Source organism: Cryptotermes secundus, unplaced genomic scaffold (genome assembly GCF_002891405.2).
Source record: "Cryptotermes secundus unplaced genomic scaffold, Csec_1.0 scaffold632, whole genome shotgun sequence".
NCBI classification, from domain to species: Eukaryota; Metazoa; Arthropoda; class Insecta; order Blattodea; family Kalotermitidae; genus Cryptotermes; species Cryptotermes secundus.
In genome coordinates, this window is record NW_019738356.1 from 2,057,043 (window position 1) to 2,079,501 (window position 22,459).

General features: G+C 41.3%; 1 protein-coding gene across 1 annotated transcript; it reads left to right on the top strand.

Annotated features, from left to right (window-relative positions):
- The first annotated feature begins 904 nt into the window (after positions 1-904).
- On the top strand, positions 905-15,913 carry LOC111870839 (O-acyltransferase like protein). Its single transcript, XM_033754030.1, has 9 exons — positions 905-976; positions 5,295-5,455; positions 7,446-7,614; positions 8,886-9,079; positions 9,926-10,055; positions 11,093-11,282; positions 11,722-11,864; positions 13,477-13,579; positions 14,920-15,913. Exons 1-9 carry the CDS (start codon positions 968-970, stop codon positions 14,922-14,924), a joined length of 1,104 nt encoding a protein of 367 aa, XP_033609921.1. The 5' UTR covers positions 905-967; the 3' UTR covers positions 14,925-15,913.
- Positions 15,914-22,459: the final 6,546 nt, after the last annotated feature.

Here is a 22,459-nt window from a genome sequence, read left to right on the forward strand (position 1 = left end):
CACTGAGGATTTTCGTAATTTTACTCAGTCCCAGCAGACAAATATCGGATAGTACCTCAATTAGACACTGACAACTTCTTTCCACACCGTTTCCAGTTCAACAATTATCCTGCGGCTCTATCATGTATCATACTTTGATACTGAGCTCGCCACAAAGCAACTCCAAAGAGCTAACTTTTAAGATGCTTTTATACTTGATAGCAGGTGAGACTATGAAGGGTAAAATTCTGAGGTGTGTTTGGTTGTATAAAATCATCATGCATTTTGTTATATTTTAAGGTTATTTCTAAGTTTTGTTGTATATTACAAGCTCTCAATGAAATATCTTAATTCTTTTCTTACTCAGATTAAATTTACTCATAATAACAACTTAACAAAATAAGATGTATTTATATGGCACATAGTTCATAATACTCTGTTTAATGATAATATTTACACTGAAAATTTTATTGATTCTTATGTAACGTCAGATCAATAATTATATCAATTTTAATCACTACAATTCCATGCAATATTTCTAGAGGAAATATAACAGAACTTTTGTATGCAACAGGTGTTACCTTTTTGTGTTTCTCTTACCATTTTGTCAGGTACTATCAGGGTATGTGCTGAAGAATCTGAGGAAAATTAAACGAAGCTTCAGATTAGCCCTTGTACCAGCCGAGGTTCGAAATAAGGTTGTTTTAAATACAAGTCTATATTTTACTTCTAAATTAATTTTCTGGGGGTTTATGCTTTAAAATTCACATGAATATATAATATTGGTTTCTTTACGTTTCCAGCGAAAACATTACGACTGATAAAAGCATTTTCGCTGAAGAAAAACCTTCAGAAACTCTTGAACACCGAAAGTGTTCGAAACGACGTCCCCTGTCTACACGGAATAAGAGCGTTGAATGCATTGGCTTTGATTATATTCCACAAATCTGTGGCCTTGTATTTCAATCCTTATATCAACAGAGCGGAAATGGCTCAGGTAAGAACAATATATTAATTTTGCTACAAATGTATCCTTAATAGCAGTTCACATGCACAGAATCTGCGAGGAAATATATTTTATTATTTATTATTAGAGGGGGTGATATTCTAACAGTCGCCATATCCTACCAGTACTGCTGCGTGCTATCAGCCCCGTTCAGCCAACGAGGTCGGCCGTCGGTACCTGATATTTCCCCCATCTACCAGAGGCATTGGAGACTACTTGGGCGGGAAACTTTTTGCCTAATTTTGCTCAGAGGTCTCCTAGAGACATCTTTTACGTGTGGTAAATCTACGACACGGAACCCACGGCTTAAAGTCCCTCCCGGAGGACTTGTTCCCTGAATTTTTCCGCCCTTAAAAATTCCACGACCTCCGCCGGGTTTGAACCCGCGTACCTTGAGTCTTGAGAAATATACATACTATCCTTAGTACTTGAAATTCCATGGTGATTCTAAACAAAATCACAGACTAATTAAATACTGGCAGTAATTTCAAGGAGTAATCTTGATAATTCCTATATCTACGTAAATAAAATTTCCACAGATAACATTTTGCCACTTTAATAGTGGCAACACTGCTGTAGAGACGCCATGCAACGGAACCAAATAATGTCGTTTACACCACATGTTAGTTACATACCTACCTTACCTCAGAACAAATGGACCCTCCCTTCCCACATCACGCGCATGCGCAGTGACGAGAAGAACAGAGCCTCGTGTTAGTTGGCGGTCTAATGTAGTGTTGTCACGATGTTTTCGTAACAGGAACAACGGAGTTGGATAAAGATTGAATGTGCCAGAGGCCGTACAGTACGACAGTGTCATGAAGGTCTTCAAGAGGCTTGCGGGGAATCTGCATTGCCTTACAGAACAGTGGCAAAGTGGACAAAAGCCTTCAACGAGGGACGCCAAACTGTGGCAGACATGCGTCGGCCAGGTCGTCCTAGTGTCAGTGAAGAAGTGTATGGACTTTCCGCGTTACTGGAGAGTGATCGACGCCATACGTTTCGTCAGCTGGCCCGAGAGACAGGATTAGCGCATACGACTGTGCTTCACATTCTGAAGGAACGCCTGGGCATGAGGAAAACTGCATCACGATGGGTTCGCATGATTTGACGGAAATGCAGAAATGGCTACAATACGACGTTGCTCGTAACCACTTGGAGCGCTATGAGCGCGAAGGAAAGGCTTTCTTACGCCGTATCATTACGCTGGATGAGACTTTGGCCAAATCGTACGAGCCACAAATGAAACGCCAATCTAACGAATGAGAAAGAAGCGACGACACTTTCTGCAGGACCCACCCATCATTTTGCAGGACAATGCTCGGCCGCATGGAGCGCAAGCTGTAGCTGATTTCTTCGGTCTATGGGACTGGAAAGTTCTGTACCATCCACCATACTCCACGGACTTAAGCCCCGTGTGACTTCGACTTGATTCCTAAGCTGAAGGAACCACTTCGTGGCATTCGCTTCAGAACTGTTCCAGAGATTCTTCAGGCAGTAGACCGCTCCATTCGAACTATCAACACAACAGGCGCCACATCGCTGGCAACGGGTTGTACACGTACACAATGCTGGTGACTACACTGAAAGACAGTAACACTTCGAAACATGCATCTATTTTGTATCAGTTGTAAATACGTAAATAGTTACCACTATTAAAGTTCCAACCCTCATACATTATAACCTTGAGGGTCATTTTCATATCATGATTTCAATGAAAAAGACGTGCTATGAACTTGAGAATTTATGGAAAGACAGTTTGATAGATAAAGCATAATCATAATGGTCCAGAGGTAGTTTTGTCGGTAAAGTTCGACACTGTAACACTGACTGAAACACTGCCGTTTATTGCTAATATGCTCCGTTAACATCGTAAGTAGATTAAATTGGTTTTTCAATTGGTATCAATGGAAATGACATACTAAACGTACAAATTTGACTATATTTAGGCTGATTATGTACACCCTTATACATTTCTGCGTCAAATTTCATTTTCAAGAATTGAATCAATTTTTATCCCTTAAACAGCTCTAGAAATTCGATTCAAGACTTATATAGCTGTGTTATTTAGTTTGTTTTGTCAGTAAATTCATGCCTGGTGCAAAAAGACTGAAACTCTTTGAGATAATGCACCTGTGGGGTATACATATCCCTAGAGATAACAGCGATATCTGTGGGATACGGGGAGGTGCATCTCAGCAGAAAGCAAGAAACACAAATAAATACTAGATAAATACAACTTGAGCACAATGAACGCAAAAGAACACTAGATAAACACAACTTGAGCACAAGGAACACTAGTTACACACAACTTAAGTACAAGGAACATAAAGCAACACTAGATACACACAACTTAAGTACAAGGAACAGAAAGCAGCACTAGATAAACACAACTTGAGCACAAGGAACACAAAGGAACACTAGATATACACAACTTAGAGAGGGACGCACATAATGGGATACGAAAACAGGCGCGATATGAGGTTAGGAAGAAAATCATCAGAATTCAAGGAAATTAATAATAACAAAAACGAACTGCCTTAATGAATACTATTTGACCCAGTGCATAATGCAGTAGACTGCTTTAAAAGATACGTTGCCTGAAGATGGCCCTGGGTGGCTGAAACATGTAGCATAAACATCGAATGTATTCGTATATATTTTAATAATTTTAATGATATTTTAAACATGTAACGAACATTTTTAGTTAGTTAGTTATTTAGAGAGGGTGGGTTTCCCCATGTACCGCGACCAGTTTGATCTATTGTGCTTCCCTCTATGATATTCTACCAGTCTCTTTACCCTACCGATGAATGGTGCATACCATCAGTCCCGCCGAGCAAGCGAGTTCGGCCACTTGCTTAGCGGTGTCTATAATGCTTCCCCCATCTATCAGAGGCCTTAAAGACTATTTTTGGGCGGGAAACGTCCTGGAATTTGGCTCAGTGATCCCCTTTGGGGATATGAGGTTCTTTTACGTGCCGTAAAGTTACGACACGGGACACACAGCTTAAAGTCCCTCCCGGAGGACTTGTTCCCTGAATTTTTCCGCCCTTAAAAATTCGACGACCTCCGCCGGGTATTTGAACCCGCGTACCACGAGTCATGAGGTGGGAACTTTACCTCTAGACTACGGAGGCCGCTTTATCGAACATTTAGTGAATTAAGTGTGAATTAATATTGTTGCATTAGAGACGGAAAACAAGACTTTAAGAAAATAAAGGATTAAGAGAACAACTGATGGTTAATCTACTATAGAAAATTTGAATAATCCCGAAATGTATTGAATTAACAGTAAAAATATTAAACATTTTCAATATAAACTTGCCACAATTACAGAAATTTTTTCTTAATTTAAAACATATCAGTACTTTGCCGTCGACTACGAAATAAAACTGGGACTCTAGACAAAATTATTTACGAAAACACTTAAAGTAACATTTTAACTCCACCTGTAATCAGATTTATATAAGATTATAAGGGTCTGTATAAGGAAATAGAAGAACACAGCCAGTCTCATGGAAGATAAAGATTGTCATTTTGATGTACTGAATTGTCTTGCTGATATCGCTAAACTGAAGACGATACTCGAGGTAAATGTATCCACTTCATGTGGATATACGTGGTATTGTCATGTTAGATTATTATTAGAGATAATTTTAGAACTGGTAATTTGTTTGGAGAGCATGAGTAAACAAGAAATGAGGGAGTTATATAAAACCCCTGATCTGTTAGGGAACATAGAAAGGAGAGATTTCCAATCGTTTAGGAATATGATTACGACAGATAAAACAAAGATGTTAAGAATATTTTTCAAAGTAAGCCAGAAGATAGGATAGTAAGAAGACCTGGATTGGGAAAGTAACAGGAAGTTAGAAAGTGATTTATGAGAACTAAAAATAGGGGCTAATGTCCTTAGAGGACTCCTGCGCCAAGGAGTAAGTAAATAAATTGTAAAGTGAGAAATATTTATATATTAATTTTCATTCTATATATTTTTATAATAATTATCACAAGAAATATCACTACTGTTATAGCGGAATATATTTAAAGGATTCATTTTGTTTTACTTAACCTTACAAGTGCCAAGTGTCGATAATTTCGACCTACACAAAAATTGCTGTATCTCATAGCATGTGATACCTGTTAGCACTTCATCTGAATTTCATGATGAAGAAAAGTATGGAACAAATATTTTCCATATATTTCAGGTCCTTAGAAGTTCTCATATAGGTAATTTATCCGCGAAAGTTGCAACGCGATAACTTAGATATTTAGATATTTGCAGTTAAAGTTTTCTTTATTTCAGACATTCGCCAGAAGTTGGTCTGTCATCGGAAGGACATCTATCCTGTACACAGATTCATTCATATTTATCAGCGGCTTCCTTGCATCTCATGGCCTCTTCAGAGAACTCCGCAGAGACAAGAAGATTAATGTTTGGGGAAACTTCCTGTCCCGATATTTGAGGTAATCACAGTAGACTTACACACCCAAACCCTTACATATGTTGGAGCTTCATTTGGAGACACAGTTCGGCCCACAGTTGTTTTACATGCGTTGTAGTTGTTTGGAGCGTAGTTCGTTGAGGCACTGTGCTTCAAGCCGGAAAGTCGAGGGTTCGATTCCCGATTACGTCATTGTATTTTTCAATTTACCTAACTCTTCCGGCCAAACTATGGCCCTGGTTCGACTTCGCCTCTAAGATAAATGGGTACCAGGAAACTTCCTGAAGGGTAAAAGGAGGCCGGCGGGTAAGTTTGGAATCCTCACCGCCATCTGTGAGCCGATTGTCTAGATGATGTGGGATCCTCGACGTCTCACAACCCTATGGGCCTCCACTGCCTGTTACCGGGATAGTTTACATTCTTTACCTTTTTACTTGTAGTTGTTTGGAATTAAGGGAAAGAAGCGATAGGTAGAAGGAGACAAACGTATGGAGACCTTCATAAGTTGTACTAAGATACGGTTTTCTGGGATGTGACGCAGTGTAGTCTGGTAGAAATTTATTAATGTTTGTGAGAAACCTGTTCTCTGTATGTTCAGTTTTACATAATTTGAAGATGGAGTTATTCTGGTAGGATAGTAGCGTTTCGGAAGAAAATGCTGACTCGATCATCAGGACAGAAATCTTCTGCATTGAAGACGGTGGGAAACTAGTGTGTGATTACCGAAGTTTTGAAGGAACCGGAGAGTACTTAGACCCTGAAGATGGCGGCAATAAATTATTCCGAAAGTTTGATAACCATCTACTAGGTTACACGGCGTAATACTACAGAAAACTGTATTTGTATTACGTACGTTAGTGGCGCCAAATGTCATATAATTTATATAATTCACAAAATTATGATGGGGTGTTCATGTAACATGCATGGGGGAATTATGAAACAAATTTAAATTAGCAGACCTGAATGAAGAGATCGCGTCTGGAAACCTAGGCATAAACAGAAGGATAATATTAAAATGGATCTTAAGGTTGTGATTGTGTGAATTGAATACGCCTGGTTTTGGATGTGATCCACCGGCAGACTCGTAAAGTAAAAGGTAAAGTTGTCTCTGTGCTCAACTAATAAAGCACTACGCCATGAAGGCGTATGGGGGATTGGATTTATAGATCCACATTTTCTTGACCTCGGCACTAGGTGGAGGTGATTGGTCAGTTTCACGTCCCTGCCACTTTAACCCAGGGGAAAGAGCCCACGGTACCCATCGGATAGAAGAGTGGGCGGAGCCCAGAGACGATCTGGACGACGTGTAGGAGAGAAAATTCTTGACTCTACCGGGACTCGAACGCCGACCCTTCGGTCGTCCAGCCTGTAGCCAGTCGCCATACCGACTGAGCTATTCCCGCTCCTAGTAATGAACCGTTGCGTTTCATAAATGACGTGGAGTCTCTTGAATAGCTGAGCAACTATTAGCTTTTCAAGAAACGCTCTGCTTCGTGGAAATAAGATTGGTCCACTACCCACACAGAAATCGGGAAAATAGGCCATTTTACAATAATATAAATAAACTCATTCTTCGTGTAGGAGCAGAGGTAGCTAAGGTAGTATAGGGACTAGGCTAGATATTAGACGGCCGAGGAATCCCTTACCAGCAGGGGCAAGTGACTTCGTCTTTTCCGCAGAGTTCAGTACTCCTCTGGTGGTAATGTGTACGGGGTTCATACCTCGAGGGTAATCTACTGGGACGTAAAGCTTATTACTCATTTCTAAGTAGTGCAAAAGATTAAGAATGCATGGAGCTATACCACCAATTCCCCATACTTGTCCATGCGTGGTTCTTAATTAAGCACAGGGATAACTTTGTATTTAATTTGTAGTGCTTCACAATATACTTAGTTTAATTCAATACTCATACAGTAATCATATGCCTTAAAGGAATTAAAATTTTATGTGATTTTGTTGTTACTTATACGGAATTTCAAGTGCTCCAAATTTGATGATACTTCCTGTTTTAGGTTCACACCTAGCCTTGCTGCCGTAATCCTGTTTTGCACGTACATTATGGACCATCTGGGATCTGGGCCCCAGTGGAACCTTGTTGTGAAACGTCATTCTGATATTTGCCAAACCAACATGTGGAGGAACTTCCTTTTCATACATAATTACTTCGGTTTTGAGGAAATGGTGAGTTGCTATGGCAAATTACCAGAAATAAGATCTCGGAAAATATATACGAGTCCAAAGGCCGCGCCATAGCTCAAGAGGTTAGTCGCTGGCTTCCCACCGCGGTGGCCCGGGTTCGAGCCCGAGTCTGGTCAATTGGGATTTGTGGTGGACAAAGTGGCGCTGGGGCAGGTTTTCTTCAAGTACTTCGGTTTCCCCTGCAAAATCTTCATTCCACTAAATTCTCCATTAACATAATCACCGGGGGGAGATACAGTAAGCCAATCAGTGGCCGACGTGCCGAGTGGACCCAGTTGGACTCCACCCCCTCACTATGCGAGCCCGGACTAAACATAATTTTCAAACCCGATGTTGTAATGGTTTTGCATATCGTATATATTTTCAGAAATATCTCCACAAAGTTGGGGCATTTCATAGAATAATAAAATATGCCTCTACTTTTACGAGACCCAAAAGTTTATTACAGTTGATGAATTTGATTTTTTTTTCTTCTGGTCCGTCACACTATTATAAAAAGATAAAACAATTTCGTCCGGTCACACTGGACGGAACTGTTTTATCTTTTTATAATCAGTTCATTACCGTGTTCACAAGAGCTTTCTCCTGTCTATATCCCGAGCCAGATGAATCCAGTCTCCATCCTCACACCCTCTTTCTTTGTAATTAATTTTTATTAAGGTAAAGAAAGTAAAAGTTATGCTAAAGGTACCCCTCTAACAGGCCGTGGAGGCCCATAGGTTTGTGAGATGTCGACGCTCCCACATTTTCTAGACAAACGGCTCACAGATGGCGGTGAGGTTGTCAGCCTTACGCACCGGCCGCCCTTTACCCACAAGAGTATTCCAAGAATAATCCTGGTACTCATTTCTGATAGAGGCTGAGTCGACCCCAGGGCCATAGTATGGCTTGAAGGATTAGGTAAATTGAAAAAATCCAATGACATCGATATTCGATCCCGCGACCTTTCGGCTTGTAGCATAGTGCATGAACCAACCACACTACCACGTCCGTGTAGGCAACATTATGCAAGAAAATTTTTGTGTCAAGTTTGTTGACATTTTATGCGGCTGTATGAACACCATAAATATGTTGAAAATAGAACGTTGTAGTTATCTAATGATGATGTAACGGTTTACGTCACTGACTGACGATGACGTATCCTCGTTCGTACAAGGGATGGAGTATAGCTCATCCAACGCACATTTCTCGAATTGACAATACTGAGGATTGCAAATGGTGGTGAGTACAACTGGAGTAACGATGAGTTTCAGTGCCTCACCCACACACATCAGCTGGCGGTAGACATGCAGCTGTACCTCGTGGCCCCCTTCTTCGTCTACTTGCTGTGGAGTAGACGCTGGCTTGGACTGGGGAGCCTCATACTCCTCGGCGCCTACTCGACCCACCTGCGCTACACTGTCGCATACAACAGGAAGCTCAGCACCGTCGTGTACTTCGGCACAACGTACGTTTACGGTTTGTTAGCGTCTCTCAAGATTTGGGCATGTAGTACGCATGGGAGGAGAGTGCGTACATAACTTTGGTAGGTAAACCTCATGTCGATGGGAGGATAATATCAAAATTATTAGGATGGGAATGTGGATTTGATTTAGCTGGCTCTGTACAGGGACCAGTGGTCTGTTCGTGTGAATACGGCAATGGGTTCTTTACCTTGGTTAGGTAAATGAAGGTTAAATTTTCTGAGATCTTGAAAGGGTAAGCTGTTGCGTCTAACATACCTCAGGATATGTTGTGCCCTGAGCAGGGAACCTTACGGAGGAGAAGTCTTTTGTGTTTAACGCGATCTGCGATATGGCGATTTTGGGTCCCATCATATGGTGAGACAGTTATTTAGTAATTTCTTAATAATGGCGTCACGAGATACGTAATCATCTGATGGTGATGCGTGAAAATCCAGTGATGTTTCAGACACAGTATAATTAATTTTGTGTATGATTCATGAGATGGGGAGGGCATGTAGCACGAATGGGGAGACAAGGAATGCATATAGGATATTGGTGGGAAAACCAGGAGGAAAGAGGCCACTGGGAAGACCAAGACGTAGATGGGTGGACAATATTAAAATGATCTTAGAGAGATGGGATGGTATGGACTGAATTGATCTGGCTGAGGATAGGGACCAATGGAGTGCTCTTGTTAACACGGGAAATTCTTGAGCAGCTGCACAACTGACGGCTTCTCAAGAAGGACTCAGTTTCATGGGTGCGCGGACGAGTGATATGATCCATAAGCCATATTAACATTATGTTTCTGAACGCAAATTCACACGAATAATTTTTGTGTTTTACAGAGTGTCCCAGTTGTACGAAACGGGAAATTTCTCATACACGCTGCCTGCTCACCGCGCTACTGTGTACCTGATTGGAGTTGCCGCACGGTTCGTGATCCGTGAAACAAAACCCAGTCTTTCTCTGAGTAAGGTAATAACTGCCGAACTGTTCTTTCGGACTCGCATGACGACTGGCGACACAAATGCCTGGAGTTTGTGAGTACCCCTTCACTGCTCTGCGTAAACCCAGTTGCAAAATGACGTTGTGAGCTGTTGTGGGGTTCGCATAACGGAAAACTACGGTGGGGGATATGTTAAGGGTGTGGCCATTGAAGTTTACCGAAGTTTCGGAGAAACCCATTTTCTATAGAGTAGAAGAATTAAAAAAATAGACAAAAAGTAAGGAGCAAGCAGAAAAGAACTGATTCTTAGATTGTGAAAATGTCGGTAGAAACTTCTTCCGAAGAGTCGTTGAATTATTATTAGTGTACACCACAGACTTTGTAGTAACTCACAAAAATATGCTTTAGCGTAATACTAACGTTGAAGAGATAGGACTGAGTAACCGTTGGCTTCTCAACGCGAAAATTCCATAACAGAACATCAGTAACTTGAATCATATTCGCAGTGGCTCGGAGTGTGGAGCTGTTTGTATAAGTAAAAGTAAGTAAAGCTATCCCTGTAACATGCCGTGGAGGCCCATAGGGTTGTGAGACGTCGAGGCTCCCACATTTTCTCTAGACAATGGGCTCAATCGGAAGATTCCTGGTACTCATTTCTGTTAGAGGCTGAGTCAACCCCAGGGCCATAGTGCGACTGAAAGGATTAGGTTAATTTAGAAATCCAATGACCTCACCGGGAATTGTAAGTTTCCGGCTTGTAGCATAGTGCCTCAACCAACTACGCTACCGTGAGTACTTTGTGATAATGATAGGGTCGGATTTAAGGGCTACCGTCCCGGGACCTCCACACGACATAAATATAATCCACAGATTATATTCAGGAATTTGCTTATCTAAAATCACGAAAAGTTATTTTTTATTTTTAGTTGTCATAAGAAATAAGAACGAAAAGAAAAAATTGTCATAACCAAAATTCATTGCTATTGATAGGGACCCCCCGCAATTTTATTGCAAGGGGGCAATTGTAAATCAGGCCCTGGGTAAGGAAACGCTTTTCTGTCGTCAGGTTCAACTTCTTATCGGCTGGAGTGTAGCTGTTGCAGTGGGAGCGCTAGCTATGTGTGGACCACACCACATGTCTTCTCCCAGTTACGAGTACAGCCCACAGGAAGCAGCACTGTACAACGCCCTGTCGCCAATTCTGTGGGGAGCGTTCCTAGGCTGGATCACCTTCGCAGACTCAATTGGACATGCAGGTACAGATGTATTTACGCCCAGATCTGAAGGCTTTGCAGGACAGTGAAGGGTCAGCCCCCTTCCCGGCCCTTGAGTGAAAATCTTTACAGACGTGATTAATGGTTAACAAAAGTAACACGTAAACTGCTGGGTTTGAATTTCTCACAGCGACGACACTGCAGAGTACAGTTTTCAGGATTTTAACGCCGTGTATTTCGGAGAGATCTCAGCTTGCTTGCTGCTGTTGCATTGTTGTTGTTCCCCCTATTCTTAAATCTTGAAGATGGAGGGTAAAAGGCATTGGTATCTGCTCCTTTGGCCCACACTTGAACTGGCGATGTACTGATGAAATAACCACTGCTATGAAATTACATCATTCCTGTCATGAAAGGAAACACGGTTAAGGGATGGTCAGAAGTTTCCGTGATATTTAATTGACTTCCACTCTCTTCATTGCAGGTATCATAGGCCGGATATTGTCATGGAAGGGATTCACTATCTTCAGTCGCATATGCTACGCCGTGTACCTCACACAGTTCCCTGTCTTCTTCTACAATGTTGGCACTCGAAGATCTGCAGACTATTACAGCCCGCATTTACTGGTACGTACATGGCTGATGGAGAAGCAACACAATTGGATATGGGGATCTCGCATTGAGGGCCAATAATTCAATTCAATTCAATTCTTTATTATTTACGTGTCAAGTCAACAGCCGCAAGGCCAATTACAGACTTAGCACAGTGTAGATGAAATAATAATAATAATAATAATAATAATAATAATAATAATAATAATAATAATAATGATGGTGGGCAGGTCATGCAGCACTAATGGGGGAGACCAGGAATGCGTATAGGATATTGGTTGGAAAGCCAGAAGGAAAGAGACCACAGGGAAGACCAAGGTGCAGGTGGGTGGACAACATTACAATGGATCTTAGAGAAATAGGATGGGATGGTATGGATTGGATAAATCTGGCTCAGGATAGGGACCAGTGGAGGGCTCTTGTGAACACGGTGATGAACCTTCGGGTTCCATAAAATGCTGGGAAATTCTTGAGTAGCTGCAGAATTGGCGGCTCCTCAAGGAGGGCTCAGCTCCATGAGTAAGTAAGTAAGTAAGTAAATAATAATAATAATAATAATAACTTCTGTAACGTGACGCTGTTTAGCCTGGTACAAGTTTACCAAGGATTCGGGGGAACGTACTGCTTACATCTTCAGTGCCAAAAAGTAAGCTTCGCTTGCTGCGTGTTTCTTGCTGGTTGTTTGAATTTATTTTCGGTCCTGAAGATGGAAGTATTATGTGCCTACGGAATGTCGGTAAACCATCATCTCCCGAATGATACTATGGTTCAAGAAATAACTTATCTGTAAGAGCATTATGTTGGTTATGGTAAAGGAAATGCAGTAGTTTTACTCCGTAAAGATAAGGCTTTATCTGTAACAGGATTTGGAGGCCCATAGGGTTGTGAGACGTCGAGGCCCCCACATTTTGTTTAGACAGTCGGCTCACAGATGGCGGTGAGGTGTCGGCCTTACTCGCCGGCAGGCCGCCCTTTACCTGATACACTATACGAAGGAGATTCTCCATAAAATATTATTAGGGTGGTCCAATAGAGAAGGATGAGGTAGACCGAAAAGATCGGGTCGAAGCTGTAACGCTTCTGACGTATTTTCGATGTGTTTGGTTCGAACCTCGGCCCGGAACGACTATAAGTAGTAGGTAATTCCTGAGCCCCTTCAGGTAAACACCGTGATAGAAACTTAAATCAGGTCAGAACAACTTCCTTTCATATTACTTACTATTCATTATCATCCAATTATTCTACGCTTCCCATCGCGGTGGCCCGGGTTCGATTCCAGGCCAGGTCACCTGCTATTTGTGGTGGACAAAGTTACAGTGGGGCAGGTTTCCTTTGAGTACTTCGCTTTCTCTTGGGAATTCTCATTCCCCAGTGTTCCACATTAATTAGTCAGATTATCATTGATGTCTGTTGTACCTGCTCAGATGGTTCGCTCGCGGGTTTCTTCTTGTCTTCTACCATGAAGATGGAGGCGATACGTTCCTCCGAAACTTCGGTTAACACAATATCTACATGACTCCGCATCCCAGAAGATGGAATTCATCATAGTCACGGCCGTGAAAACATTAAATCTTACATAGTTCCAGATTTGTTATGATTCAGAGCTATATTATTACATTATTTGCAGTTTGAATTTGGAGAAGTTGTGGCCATAATCCTGCTGTCCGTTATATTAACACTTCTGGTTGATCTGCCATTCCAGGAAGTGAAGACAATTTTATGGAATAGAGGTAAATATTTACAGTTTACTATGCAAATTTTGTGAGTTAGTTAAAACAACTTCATGTCATATGCCCTTAAATTCCAGCCTCAGTTGCTGTTAACATTAACTCGCTAAAGCACAGAGGTCTGTTTTAACATTAAGGAATTCTACAATTTGGTCACACAGTATAATTATATGTTTAGTATAAGTATCACAATGGGCAGCCATTATTTCGCTACACAGCATGAATCAATTTGTCCTTGTTTTTATGTGATATAGGAACTGAATTTTCAAATATTACTGGGCATTCCACAGTTTGATAGAGTTAATTTTTCCGAAATATGTTTTATGCTGAATTAAGATGTAAGCTCACCATGAGACAATGATTAGGCCTCTTAATTTTGACGTTTCCGCCTTGCAATCTATGCTTCACATGCAGTCCCCTCCCAATGTAAGCACTAAAATTTCACCCCAATGCAGCATTTCCCACGCTAATATTAAAATTCTGATTATTAGAATTAAAACCCCTGCTCAATTTCTATCCTCTGCCCATAAAAATGTTCACCTCCTAACCCTCTGATTTCTTCACTTCCCAACGCTTTACCCTCTCTCAAATGTATCCTTAACTGAAATCGCACAGTCACTGCCTGGAATTTTTACCAAGCTGAAATATGTTTTGTTCCCCTTTAAACTGAAGTGACTCTCAAGAACTCCTCTATCTCACTCATTCAAGCTTTTAAAGAAAGAATACTACATATTTCCTTCATCTGGCAGTCCTTTTTATTATTATTACATACAGAATCGGATCGTTTGAAAGCAAATCCCAGTACAGACAGCTCACTACAAATAGTCATAAAGGAGTAGCCTTTCATTTTGTAAAACATTTGCCATGTCGAAGAATGATGCAAATGAAAGTTAATGTGGAACGTGGAAAGGGTTCAACTTTCAGTCAGCACAGACAGTTATAACGAATGATTTAAACAGCTCTGCTAGAAGACGAAGATGAAATAAGCTATTAATGTAGAAGATAAGCAATAAATGTAGGTATAACCACATTGTAGGGACTTTTTGTCATGTCTTTGAAGAGCCTCGCCATCTGGGATTTTAGCTGTGTTGTCTATTAGCAATCTGAAGACGTTTAAAAAAATCACTTTTCTTGTCTTGCTCGGTCTACTTTTTCGACCCTGAAGATGGAGGCAGTATATTCCTTGGAAACACATGTGGAATTCTACCGCACTACACTGCTATATATCCCAGAAGATGATACGCTTCATAATTAATCAGTAACTCATAGAATAGCAACTGAGTGAAAGAATTATTGTGTAGACTTCAGAATTTTAATTCAGTGTTTATCAACTTGATTTCTAGATTGAAGGACCTCTAAAGAAAAAGACGAATCTTGAATACGAGCTACTGACGTCAATAAATTACTGAATATCGAAGTATATGAATAACATTTATGTGGGTTTTGGATTCATGTTTGAGTTGATGGAGTATGATATTCGGCAGTTTGAAGATTCATCGTATGAGGGCACCACGACCTCTGCAGTTCCGCCCTGCCATCTACATGGTAACGACTTGAAGCTGCACAAAAATTTAATCTTGTCCATTAGATGTCGGGTATTATTTACATTTCATTATCAGTCACTGTACGGCCAGTATATGTTAACTTTTGGCCCTGGATTGTAATATTCTCTCTCTCTGTCTCTTGCGCGCGCAATTCGTTGAAGTAATCCTGGCTAAATACTTGTTCCTACTTCTTCAGACGCTTGACCGTTCACTTCTATGAACAAGGAAATCGCTCACATATTTCTCCTCCTACTAACGACGCCCCACTCCCTACTCCTTTCCTTGTGGACAACGAGAACTGTATATGTTCCATATTATGACACTAGATGTCATACTAATCTCTATACTGGTAGCTGATTGGTACCGCCGCGAGGGGGTTGTGGAAAAATAGGACGCGTTCTATGTAGGAAGAGTGAGAATGTGACATATTTATACTTCATTTAGTTTATTATTTAAGAAAATCAGAAGTGTAGTTTACACTGTCGAGTTTCTGGGATGTAAATACTTTTATTCCACAACTGACGTGAAATATGAACACGCAAAATCAGCTTGAAAGTAAGTGAAAATAGAACGGATTTGTTGTAACTGCAGTTGTACATTATTTGCTCGTTCTGAGGTTCGCATATGTTTTAACTCCTTACACCTTTGCTGATTTCTTTAATCTGTGAGCCATTTCGTAATGGATAAGTGTAGGAAGTTGTGATCAGTTAGTTACGGTTAAACAAAAGAAAATAAGCTAGGAAGAATGTTTATTTGTGAATGGAATTGTGCCAAAAGTGTTCACGCAGAAGAAGTACTACTGAGAGAATAAAGGTAAGCTGAATAATGCAATATAATCAGATAATGTTTATCACTTTTTTGAGGCCTGTAAAAGTTATATCATTATTGTTTAACTTCAGTTTCAAATGGCAGCAAAGAACCACTTAAATATGACTATCTGAGATTCATGTTTGTTATTTAACGACATTTTAAACATACTTAGGTTATATACTGTCGAGTGATAATATGAGTTGTGATTGATGAATGTTGAAAGAGAGACATATTTTAAGGTAATATCTTCTATGCGAGACTGAGGATAGCAAGGCCCTCCCATAAGATGTGAACCCTGGACCTACGAATGCGAAGTAAGGGACCAAAATATAGAGCCGTGGCCGATAATAAAACTTATTAGATATTAGAAAGTCACAAGACCGTGGCTGGAATTAAATCGAAAGAAATCACAGAGCTAAAGACAGATTTATTTATGAAATAAAATACAACGAGTAATGTCATACAAGTTTCATTGTTTAGCAGCAAATTATACAAAGGTGTCCAGCCAGTTTGTTTACAAGAGGCTCTTATCAGCAAGCAGTATTATCTGTTTTATCCTTTAATAATCATGTATAATACATTCACACTTTTAAAATTAAATATACACAATTAAACTATGTACACGCAGTAGCATAGTTGGTTGAGGCACTATGCTACAAGCCAGGAGGTCGCGGGTTCAAGTCTCGATGAGGTCACTGGATTTTTCAGATGACCTAATCCTTCCAGCCGAACTATGGTCCTAGGGACGATTCAGCCTCTAACAGAAATGAGTACCAGGAATATTCTTGGGGGTAAAGGGCGGCCGACACGTAGGGCTGACAACCTTGCCGCCAACTGCGAGCCGATTGTCTAGAGAAAATTTGGGAATCTCAACATCTCACAACCCTATGGGCGTTCATGGCCTATTGCAGGGAGACCTTTGCTTACATGATTTGTACTACTGCATGGATTATTGTCAATAGCTTGTTAACTTTTTAATTGTTGTTCCAGAACTCTGTGACAAAATGTGGTATCAGTTGACAAATACTTTTCCCAAACCAAGCCTTGACCAAAAAAAAAAAAAGGCACTGCAGAATTTGAAATTTATCCAGTTCACTTTTGGGAAATACTTGATATTCTTTCAAGAATAGTGCTGCCATCTTAAGAACAAAATACAATCGAATTCTTCTGACAAATGTTCCCCAACAAAACAGTGGAAATCTGAACGGTTTTTTTAAACAGTTGAAGTCATGTAGGACAGTTGTTGAGGAAGGCTGTGATCCATTGGTTCAGCTGAAGACTTCACTTTACATCGTAAATATGTTAGCAACAAATTTTTGTTCTAGCTATAGTTGTTGCTTTGTCAGTTATGATGCACATCATTGCATTTTAGTTAATTATGTTTGAGAATAGATGTTTCTTCCCTTTTTGCTCTTGAAATTTGAGTGCAACACCAATACGAAATTTTCGAATGTAGAAATGTACAATGTGCATGGTTCATTCCGCATTACTAATATTTGTCGAGAACCTTCTCTTCCGGCTGTAACAATCCAAAATTTGATTCATGAGGAAATTAAGAGCGAATTCAATTCGGATAATGCTTACTACATTTCAGTTCAGAAACTTTTGGCTTCCCTTCTGCTCTCTGAAGACATCCATAATGTTGCATGCAGTTTTCTATGAGTGCGAAACTTGGTCTCTGACATTAAAGATGGGACATAAATTGAGACCGTTCGGGAACAAGGTGATGAGGAGGATATTTGGACCCAAAATTTGTGAAATAAGGGAGGTTAAATAAAATTACTCTTCGTAATTGGATTGATGAAATCATTGAGGATGAGACTGACAGTATATGAAGCACACATGAGCACGCGGTAGCGTAGTTGGTTGAGGCACTATGCTAGAAGCCGGAAGGTCGCGGGTTAGGGTCCCGATGAGGTGAATATTTTCAATTATCTAATCCTTCCAGCCGCACTATGGCCCTGAGTTCGACTCAGCCTCTAATAGAAATGAGTAACAGGAATCTTCCTGGGGTAAAGGCGGCCGGCGCTTAAGGCTGACAAACTTACCGCCATATGTGAGTCGATTGTCTAGGGAAAATGTGAGAGCCTCGACGTCTGATAACCCTATTGGCCTTCAGGGCCTGTTACAAGGATAGCTTTACTTTTTACCTAGCTTTAATGTAGCATGCATGGGGAGAAGAGGAATGCATTGGCCTATAGGATTTTGGTGGGAAAACCAGGATGAAAGGGGCTACTAGGAAGACTTATGCGTAGGTGTGAGGGTAATATTAGACCTTAGAGAGATAGGATGGGATAAATTGGATTCATGTGGCTCAGGATATGGACCAGTGAAGGGGTCTAGCGAACATCTTAATGAAATTTTGGGTTTCATAAAATCTTGTGAAATTCTGGACTAGGTGAGCGACTGGCAGCTTCTCAAGAAGGACTGAATACAATTTAAAACGAAACAAAATATTTGAATTCGTGGGTTTCAATGTGATGTCTGTAAAAGGTACTGTCTTGTGTGATGTAACTCCTCTAAGCCTGATGGATTTATACCAGACTACACGGCATTACATTTCTGACTGCGGTAATTTAAATAATGGAATCTTTCCTTGTTCAATAGAATATGTATATATATTCTGAAAACAGAAGCTACAATAATTTCACAATTTAAAGATCCTGATTCAACATTAAAAGACTCTTATACGCTTTGCACCATTTGCTGAATAAACAGCGATAAAAAACTAAACTGCGTGGCTTGAGTCCGCAAGATAACTATACCGACCGAGCGACCGCCGTTTGTCGGCGAAATTAGTGCCAACTTTAGCGGATAGAGGGTGTCACGTGGTCAGCGCAACGAATCCCCACGGCCGTTAATTTCGGTTTTCTAAACCGGAGCCGATATTTCCTTCAAGTAACCCCTCAGTTATCCTCACGAGGCTGAATGGACCCCGTTCCAGACTCATTACTTCTCAGAAAATCTGGTAGCGTCGGGAATCGTACCCGGGACCTCTGGATCTGTAGCCAGGGCCACAGAAGCGGAAACATCGATTATTTTCCTAAACAGAATTGATTAGTTGATCTTTAAAACTGAGGCGCTGTGTGTTCGCTGGATGCTTAAATATTACTTTGGGTTGAAGCCTTACATATAATATACCTAAGACTGCCATATATTTTATCTTCATTCGAAATTCTTTACGCATGCGCCTTGACATCTCTTTTATCCATTCCCCATCTTCCCCGATTCTGAAAACAATATTTAGTTTTCAATTTGTTCCTTCCAAGTGATTTCCATTAGTAAGAAAATTGTTGAAAGCTCTTGGGGCGTATAAGTCTGGAGTTGACATGTTTTCTTCACCAATCGCAACTTCTCTGTGCTTGCCTACCGTGTCAGGAAAACACATTAATACTGGTTGCTTCCAACCAGGTTCTCAGCTACACTCACATGTACACGAAAGACTTATCTGAGGAGGTAAAAAAATACAGCTCCCAAGCACATCGACATGCGAAGTAGATACATGTTAGGAGAGTAAGAGATAGAGCGAGAGAGAAGGTTGCAGTGTTAAATTGCGCGCAATAATCTGACAGTTGCTTGATCAATCAAACATGTCCAAGACACGCTTCTCCAATATCCTCCAGGAGCGATGTCTGACTTCAACTTTCCCTTCCTTTGCCTTCATGTACGCTTTTGCTTACCATCCCAGATGCTTACACGCTGTCAGACTACCTGACACCGGAGATTGAAGGCATACGAAGACATGACATATGCCAGAATTGACACGGAAATACGTTACTGCTACATGGCACATAATCAGAATAACCCCTTCAGGTTTATATATATTTGGGGCCAATACGAAATTGCCGGTCACGGTAGCCGAGGGATCTAAGGGGGCCCATACACGCACGAGTCTGGTTCGCGACTCCGACTCAGCTCGGATTCCAGTGAGCCAAACTCGTCCGTGTGTGGCGAAATTAATCCGAGCCCGGCTCCTCGCCGAGCCTGACTCGCGAGTGAGACTCGTATGTGTATGGGCCGCCTAAGACATATACTGTCTTCGCTCGCTCCGAAGCCGTGATCGTGGGTTCGAATCCCAAACAAGGCATGGATGTTTGTTGTGTTGTATGCGTTTATTTTGTGTTTGTGTTGTCCTGTGTTTAGGTAGAGGCCTTGTGACGAGCTGATCACCCGTCCAAGGAGTCCTACCGTCTGTGAAATGACCAAGAAGCTGAGAAATCAGCCCTATGCTCCAAAGTGGGAGCAAGAGGAAGGAAAAACATTTATTTTTAAATTTTTACGCATAACTTGTACATGATAAACACAAATGGGAGCTGGAATTCACTATTTATGTTGCAACAGCTCAGTCAATATAGTGACCACGCTAAGGGCCAAACAACGTGGAGTAAATGGGAGTCGATTTCAGATAAGAGTAATATATTTCCTTCCCACTGTGTTGAGATCGGCTGTGGGCTCCACCCAGGCACCTGTCTAGTCCCTGCTTGTGCTCCTTGCTTGAGGATAAAATGAGCGTGGCGTGAACGTGACCATTTCCCTCCTTCACATGTTTAGGTTAAAGAATATGTGGAGGTGTACCTTCCCCACCCAACACGTCTTCATATCGAGTCTTTCTTGAAAATGTGAACGTTGCTGAGATGGTGAATAAATTAACCGCCTTTTCTGGGACATGAATGTTCATTTCTGTGTTCGCACGAGACCGCCACTGGACCTTATCCTTCAGAATGAAGAGGCTACCCACACTTTTAGTACAATTTCTTGAAATTAAACTTAAACTCCGTGCCCTGAAGTCCGCATGCGAACAATACCAACCAAGGGACCGCCGCTTGTCGGCGAAGTTAGTGCCAACTTTCGAGGATAGAGAGTGTCACGTGGTCAGCGCAGCGGATCCCTACTGCCGTTAATCTCGGTTTTCTAGACCGGAACCGCTGTTTCCTTGAAATAGCTCCTCAATTATACTCATGAGGCTGAGAGGATCCCGTTCCAGACCCACTAGTTCGCAGAAAATCTGAGAGCGCTGGGAATCGAACCAGGGACCTCTGGGTCTGTAGGCAGGAACTCTGACCACTAGACCACATAGGTGGTCGGTGGGTACAATTTCTATAGAACACAATTTCATTTGGAAGAGGAACAGAATGGACTAAGCTTAACTTGAATCTGGTATTAGAAAGTTCATTCGAGAGAATTAACTTCAACGGGATTGGATGTTGTTGTTAGTTAGCAGGCGTCATAGAATTCATGACTCAATTTTCCTCGGTCCTAGAGGCAACCTCGGATGGAAATGATGTCCTGTCCTATAACACTCCAGACGGGAGGACCACTCTTGCTACCGCTCAGCTACCCATCCTCTCACGTTTGAAATTCGTTGCGTATGATGCCTTTTGGTTTCTCGAATCAAGGCGGTGGTGACTAGATATAGGCTTTGCTTCCCCACTCCAGTTACCCACGAGACACCGAACCACTATCTACTGTTCGCTGGAACACTAGAATTGACTTCTCCAAAATTCTAGATTGCTAATCAGCGGGAGTTACAGCGTTGTAGCACTTTGTTTGAGTTAACACTTCAGCACGTCATACCGTGTATATTATGTAGGAGTTGATGGCAAGAGAACAGGAGTCAAGCGATTCCATATCAGATATACCCAGCAGTGAATATACGTTACGAAAGAGGATTACACGAGTACCCTATAGAATAATTTGACAACACCGTTCAATGTGACTCAAATGTATGTTTATATGAATGCATTTACATGTTTCGGTCAGTTATAACCATCTTCAGAAGACATAACAACATGTTGAGGAAACTACTAGCTCAAGGGGTTAGTTGCTGGATTCCCACTGCGGCGGCCCGGGTTCGAGCCCAGGTCTGGTCAAATGGGATTTGTGGTGAACAAACTTGCACTGGGGCAGATTTTCTCCGAGTATTTTAGTTTCCCTTGCCAAATTACATTCCAACAAATTCTCCATCATCATAATCACCCCGGGTAGGTACAATAGGCCAATCAGTGGCCGACCTGCCGAGTGGAATCAACTGGACTCCACCCCCCACTATGCGAATTAAAAAATTAAAATCTCATCATAATTAAGAAGAATATTCCTTCCTCCCCGGGATCGCGTAGTCGGTATAGCGACTGGCTAAGTGCTGGACGAATGAGGGGTCGAAGTTCGAGTGCCGGTGAAGTCAAGAATTTTCTCCACATCGTCCATAACTGCTCTGAGGTCCACGTAGCCTCATATCCAGTGGGTACTGGTGGGGGCTCTTTCCTCGAGGGTAAAGCTGCAATGGCGTGAAGCTGACAACTCACCTGCAGCTAGTGTCGAGGTCAAGAAAATGTGAATCTATACATCCACTCCCCCATACGCCTTCATGGCTTAGTGCTTAATTAGTGAAGCATAGGGACAATTTTAATTGATGATTTGAAGCGAAAACACCAATAAATGCAAATATTCTAAAGCGAGTAGAGAAATTATCTAAAATATAATCTTGGAACAATTTTACATATTTCCAAAGAGTTGCAAGGTTTAGAGAATA